This window comes from Sinocyclocheilus grahami, unplaced genomic scaffold (genome assembly GCF_001515645.1).
Source record: "Sinocyclocheilus grahami isolate Dianchi unplaced genomic scaffold, SAMN03320097.WGS_v1.1 scaffold466.1, whole genome shotgun sequence".
Classification (NCBI taxonomy): domain Eukaryota; kingdom Metazoa; phylum Chordata; class Actinopteri; order Cypriniformes; family Cyprinidae; genus Sinocyclocheilus; species Sinocyclocheilus grahami.
This window is the reverse complement of record NW_015505645.1, coordinates 373,628-380,354: the sequence shown is the minus strand read 5'-3', so window position 1 is coordinate 380,354 and position 6,727 is coordinate 373,628. Positions and strand designations below refer to the sequence as shown.

Below are 6,727 nucleotides of genomic sequence, written 5' to 3'. Positions count from 1 at the left end.
GAATGTATGTATTAGCGGCTCATACTATTTTATAGCTCTTGCTATTCAATTCTGTATATTCTTATTTTTTAAGGAATTATGTAGTTGTTTAATTGTATACACTTAATTATTGTCCTTACCAACTCCTAAGCCTAAACCCACTTAAAGTGCAGTAAACGGTAAAACAATTGCGGTACAAATTAGTGTGATTATTAGTACTTTAATAAATGTAAAATAATTTGAATACAAATACTAATTTACAACATCCAGCAGCACAATTAACTGTTTTGCACAGCTAAATAGGCTGTAGAGATTGGTGACAACCCCTCGAACACTCAAGTTCACTCTAGCGCTTACATTAAAAATAAGATGGAAAGATAAAAAATTAATAGTTTCCTTGGATCTAGTCTTCTTTGCATCTGTTTGATTGATGTTTAAATCAGGTCTCCTCTGTTGGAATAGAATTGGCTAGATGGCGCTGTCCCAAAAAAATAGGGTCCTAGAAATGCGGTCCTAGAACAGCCTCCGGTATTGCAGGAACATTGAGTTGTTTTTGTTCAGACCAATACGAAAATCGACCCATGTTTTTACCCTGCAAACATGCAGAGCTGTAAATGTGAACTGGTGGATCGATAAGAAGATAATTCATCTTCTTAAAAATCTAAACAGTAAAATGTGTTTGTATGTTATTTAAATAATATAATAATTTAATGAAAATAATTCATACTTTTGACTCATCCATTTTCTTAAAAATGGTTTAAAGGCTGAAATGTGAAGTGTATCATTTTGTACAACATTTTTGTTTTTGTGAAAACTTGTATCTGAACTGTAAATCATGCTTTTTACAGTAATTTTACAGTTTAATAGTTTTCTATAGACAATGCCCCACCCCGCTCATATGGTATTAATTTTATTTATGGTCTTAAAAAGTCTTAAATTTGAGCTTAAAAATCCTGCCGCAACCCTGCTTTTAGTTTTTTTGCTGTGTGAACCTTTAGTATTTCACCATATTATATCACACACATGCACTTCTTGCAAATCTAACAAAGTATTATGGCTTTATTTGCAGAATTCTCAAATGGGTTAGTTTACATTACTTGTGCAATGCTCATAATCCCATGTCAGGTGTCTTCCTCTGCTATTAGGAAGGTGTTTTGATTAGTTAAGTACTGATTTCTTGTTCTCTGATTCACTCCCTGCATTTCTTCTCTCACAGGTGGCGTGTGGAACCAAAGACAGCCCAGTGCTGGATTCCCGAAGGACAGCTAGAGATCACAGACCCTTGAGGTGAAAGAGGGTGCATGGATCGCTCAAGGACAAAGACTTCTGCCTACCTCTGGTTGGGCTTGGTCTCCGTGGCAGCAACCTTCTTCTGCGCAGAGGCGGGTGTCACGCCAAGCCCGTCCCTCTCGAATAACATCACATGCATCAGGGAGACAGATCGATGCCAGCCTGGCATCATCTTACCCATTTGGTACCCCGAGGACCCTTCCATGGGTGACAAGATCGCCAGGGTCATTGTGTACTTTGTGGCAATGATCTACATGTTCCTGGGGGTATCGATTATTGCGGATCGCTTCATGGCCGCCATTGAAGTCATCACCTCCCAGGAAAAGGAAATAATCATCAAGCTTCCAAATGGTGAGACTACAACAACAACAATCCGAGTGTGGAACGAGACCGTGTCTAACCTCACACTCATGGCGTTGGGCTCTTCTACCCCTGAGATCCTTCTCTCTGTTATCGAGGTTTGCGGGCATGAGTTCCACGCTGGCGAACTTGGCCCGTCCACCATCGTAGGCAGCGCCGCTTTCAACATGTTTGTGATCATCGGCCTGTGCGTGTCGGTGATCCCGGAAGGGGAGGTCAGGAAGGTAAAACACTTGCGTGTGTTTTTCGTGACAACGGCGTGGAGCATATTTGCCTACATCTGGCTCTACATGATCCTGGCTGTGTTCTCACCCAACGTAGTCCAAGTATGGGAAGGGCTTCTCACCTTGGCGTTCTTCCCCATCTGTGTCATTCTAGCTTGGGTGGCTGACCGTCGCCTGCTCTTCTACAAGTTTATGCACAAGAAATATCGCACAGACAAGCACCGAGGCGTCATTATTGAGACAGAGGGTGACCGTTCAAAAGGTATCGAAATGGACGGAAAGATGATGAATTCTCATTTTGTCGATGGCGGAGCTGCTAGTAATTTGATGGGCCTGATTGAGGGCAAGGAGGTAGACGATTCTCGCAGAGATATGATCCGTATCCTGAAGGACCTGAAGCAGAAACACCCGGAGAAGGAGCTTGACCAGCTGGTGGAGATGGCCAACTATTATGCACTGTCACACCAACAGAAAAGCAGAGCGTTTTATCGTATCCAGGCCACGAGGATGATGACCGGCGCCGGGAACATCCTCAAGAAGCATGTGGCCGAGCAGGCCAAACGCAGCACTAGTGTTCAAGAAGTAAACGCAGAAGAACCTGAGGAGTTTGTGTCCCGCATTATGTTCGAGCCTGCCATTTACCAGTGTCTGGAGAACTGTGGAGCCGTTCTGCTTACAATAGTGCGTAAAGGGGGCGACATCGCAAAGACAATATATGTGGATTATAAAACGGAAGATGGCTCGGCGAACGCCGGTGCGGACTATGAGTTCACCGAGGGCATGGTGGTGTTCAAACCTGGTGAGGTCGTCAAGGAGATCACTGTTGGCATCATCGATGACGACATCTTTGAAGAGGATGAGCATTTCTTTGTGCGGCTCAGTAACGTCCGTGTTCTGGAGACTGAGGATGAGGTGTTGTCGCCCAGTAGCCTGCCGTACCCAAAGGCCTTGATAGTATTCCCTGCTGTTGCCACGGTTACCATCCTCGACGATGACCATGCAGGCATCTTCACTTTTGAAAGCGAGTCCATGCACGTGAGTGAGAGTGTGGGCATCATGGAAGTGAAAGTGCTGCGGACGTCAGGAGCAAGAGGGACGGTCATCATTCCGTTCCACACAGTGGAGGGACTCGCTAAGGGCGGTGGAGAGGACTTTGAGGACGCGTATGGAGAGCTAGAGTTCAAAAACGACGAGACCTGGTAAATATGCTTTATTTTATTCACATTTATTCCCTTTTTACAAGTCCAGAGGGTAAAGAAGGTGAGATTTATGAACCTTAAAATATACAGTGGACCCAAAAAGTATTTGGAGGTTTTTGGATACATTTTGAAATGTCATTGCATTAGATGTCATTGCAAATGTCAAACCAAGTGTCACCTGCAAACAGATGATGCTAAAGCTAACCAACTTCACCTTTCTGAGCCAATTTGCCATTACTTATTCTTATTTTTGGATTTCTAAGTGCAATTTGAGTGTCCAAATAGTTTTTGGGGCCACTGGAAGGATGCATGCACGTAGTTGAGGAGTTGGGGTTTTAAGTTTAAGATTCGTGAATGTTTAGTTTGTCAGATTTGCTCATGCATTTGGTCATGTGATGCTGTGTTATAATGGCTGTAATAGAAGGGCACATGTGCCGGAAGTTGCAAAGACTTATTTCCTGCTGTTTCTATTCTGTCTTTCTTCTAAATCGTTTGTGCCTTCCAGTATGAGTGGTATGCAATTTAATCACTTTTACATACATACGTTTTCTGTATTTAAGCACACACAGTCACTCCATAGAGGTGTAGGGAGGGGGTCTGAGATTTCTCTCAGGAATGTTGGTATTTAATTAAATTTAGTTCATTCATGTGAGATTGGGAAAGAGATCCAGTAATTCAGTAACACACAGGCTGCTGGTCCAGATATGCTGCTGGGTATTAATAGTACAGTAAGAATATTCACAGCATATTCCACATGACACTCCAACCCACCCACGGTCTATGTGTAAGAGTATGTGAGTAGCTGATACATAATATTTCCATGGACTTTTTGTTTAATTAACATCAAGATTTTTGGTTAGACTTTATATTAATATTTAAGGGAATATGTATATCTTAGTTTTTGTGTGGTCATGAAGTGTTTCAGCAATTTTAATTCCGTTTTTCCCCTTCTTAAGTGGTCTTGTGGTGAGACCAATGAATTTTTAAACTCCAGATATTGCAAGTAGTCTCTGAATTAAAATTAGATATAAAACATGCAAGCATCATAATGAATAAAATAATTTTAAATGGAGTATAGTGTCACATTGCAGAACTTGTCAGTTTTTTGTGTCAACCCTTGTGCTGTATGAACTTAGTTTAAATAGTTTTAAAAGTATTACAGTGTTTTAAAACTTAAAGATTTAAAAAAGTTATTTTTTTCACATTTTTTATTCATTATTGCAGTATGTTTCATGTATTTATTTGTGTGATGAAGATATCATGACAACCCTAGTACACGAATAGCAGGCACCATTCCTCAGTTACGGTCGAGCCGATGGACTGCTTGCAGAGAGAAAGTTGAGTAAAGGCATAACCAAGCACCTGCCGTTGCCACAAGCAGGGTTTAAATCACTGGCAACCCTAACCAGTACGCTAACCAACTAGATTATATGGAGTTATCCAGCCTTCTGTTCTGCTTTAAGAAAGGTCAGCTGTCAGCACATGGTAGATATACATAATTTGTCTCTCTCTCTCTCTCTCTCTCTCTCTCCTTCATAGTAGGTTTCTGGAGTTTTATGTCACTGTGACCCCTCTTCACTGACCTTTAACCCTTTGGAGATAGAGACAGTAGATGAGAGACCAGGAAAGAAAGATATTTAGAGAAAAATATATTCATCAGATGATGCTTTAACCTGCTAAAGCTGACAGAGCAAAGGAAAGAGCTCCACCTCTCCGTCTCTTTATATCAATCTCTCTCCATTTTTTCCTGTGTACACTGTCATTGTGTTAAACACAGTGTTTAAGTGTGAGTTTGAGAAAGCGTGTGCATAGTGTTTATGTGTGTGTGTGTGTGTTGGGGATCTCCTTCTCGGCTAGCGCTTGTTATATTCCCATGATGCTGCAGCACGATGCACCAGAATGCACCAGGAACCAATTCTCTCTCTCTTTTTTTCTCCCAAGTATTTTCATTTCATATCACCAGAAATGGTGTCTTTCTGGCCCAGTTTTATTAGCTCTAATTTATTATATTACTTTTGTTGTTTAGTAGTAATTATTTTTGCTTTATTTGAGTTTATTAAAAATTAGCTGTGATTTGAGTTGTTGTAGCTTATGACTTTCTGTAATTTGAGCCCACATAGTTTAAGTCTATGAAAGGCAAGTTACTTTATGACTAAATTTAGACACTGTAGTTTATGAGTAGCTGTGGTTATAGTCTGGTTAAATTACTAGTTGTAATTTAGTTTGTTGTAAATATAGTCATTGGGAGTTAAGTATTATATTGTACATACATATATTTAAGTTCAGATGCAGTTTTGATTGATATTCATCATTCAGATTTTTTAATATTTAGCAAAGACACTTTAAACTGATGAAAAGTGACCGTAAAGACATTTATAATGTTACAAACGTTTTCCGTTTAAAATGCTGTTCAATGTTTTAGTCATCAAAACATTCTATCACAATTTCCACAAAAAATATTAATCAGCCCAACTGTTTTCAACATTGATAATAATAAGAAATGTTTTTGAGCACTAAATCAGCATGTTTTAATGATTTCTGAAAATAATGGGATTTTTTTCTATATAAATGCTTAGTCACACACTGGAGTTTGTGTTTTAGTAGCTTCAATTATTGTGCCTGTAGTTCAGTCAGCGTTTGGTAGAACTGTAAATCTGCTGTTATAGCAGAGCTCCACTGTGTAATGAATCATTTAGAAAAGTAAACATTGCTCATTTATTATAATGAATTAATAGGTGCTTCTAGCGATATATTTCGATTTCTTCAAGTGTAGCTGAACTATTATGAAGTGTAATAAGCTGCTGGCATAAGGTCTTTGTAGGCATGTGGCTCATCGGTAATTGCGTAAAGTTAGAAAGATGTCCAGAATAGTGGTCGACCGATATATTGCCAAGGCCGATATATCGGCCGATATTTGGCATTTTTCAAATATCGGCATCGGCAGGACTTTTATTTTGATGGCGCTGAGAACGGCTGCGGCAGCGCCTGAACACACAGTGCTCACATTCCCCCTCTTGTTCGCTGTCGTCGTTAACAGTTCTGTCCACGAACAGAAGTCTGTCTAATAATCAGATAGAACTGTTAAAATTTTTTTTTTAAATCTATAAAAAAGTATTATAACGATTGCTTTTATATTGTTAGTAATAGAAAGGCAAACATTATAATACTTTCTCGTTTACCGTCAGCATTCAGCAAATACACATTTACATCATTTAAACAAATCTTTGAATGACTAATGAACATCTAATTTCAAAAACCTTGCAAACTTAGTCGAATCCAGCTGTGAGATCTTATGAAGTGTGCATTTGTATCCTGCACGATCGCGTGTACTCTGCATGACGGTCGATCCATGTGAACTGAATGCGGACAGGAGGAGAGTTCAGCTTCAGATGTGCGATTGACAAACTTTAAACTCGTGATTTCAAATTATGCTGCACTTCATGCTTTTGCCCACTGCCATATTCATGTCATTTTCACTGTGAGCTGTATGTAAAATGAGTGTTACCTTGGCTTTATTTGAAAAAATGTGATTCCCAATGCACACAAACTTCCCAGAATACTGAGTGCCCTGTTGGTTACAGTGTTTACTTCCTTTTTAATTATATTTTTATTAAATATTTGTTTATTTGTGAAAAATACGTTGTCATTTAAAGTATAAGCATGTTTATTTTACAC

General features: G+C 39.5%; 1 protein-coding gene across 1 annotated transcript in view; it reads left to right on the top strand.

Annotated features, from left to right (window-relative positions):
• The first annotated feature begins 1,195 nt into the window (after positions 1-1,195).
• LOC107553175 (sodium/calcium exchanger 3-like) overlaps positions 1,196-6,727 on the top strand; it is a 36,196-nt gene continuing 30,664 nt past the window's right edge. Inside the window, exon 1 of the mRNA XM_016235309.1 lies at positions 1,196-3,052. Within this exon, the coding sequence (XP_016090795.1) occupies positions 1,281-3,052 (1,772 nt within the window). The 5' untranslated portion in view covers positions 1,196-1,280. The remainder of the gene's footprint in view (positions 3,053-6,727) is intronic.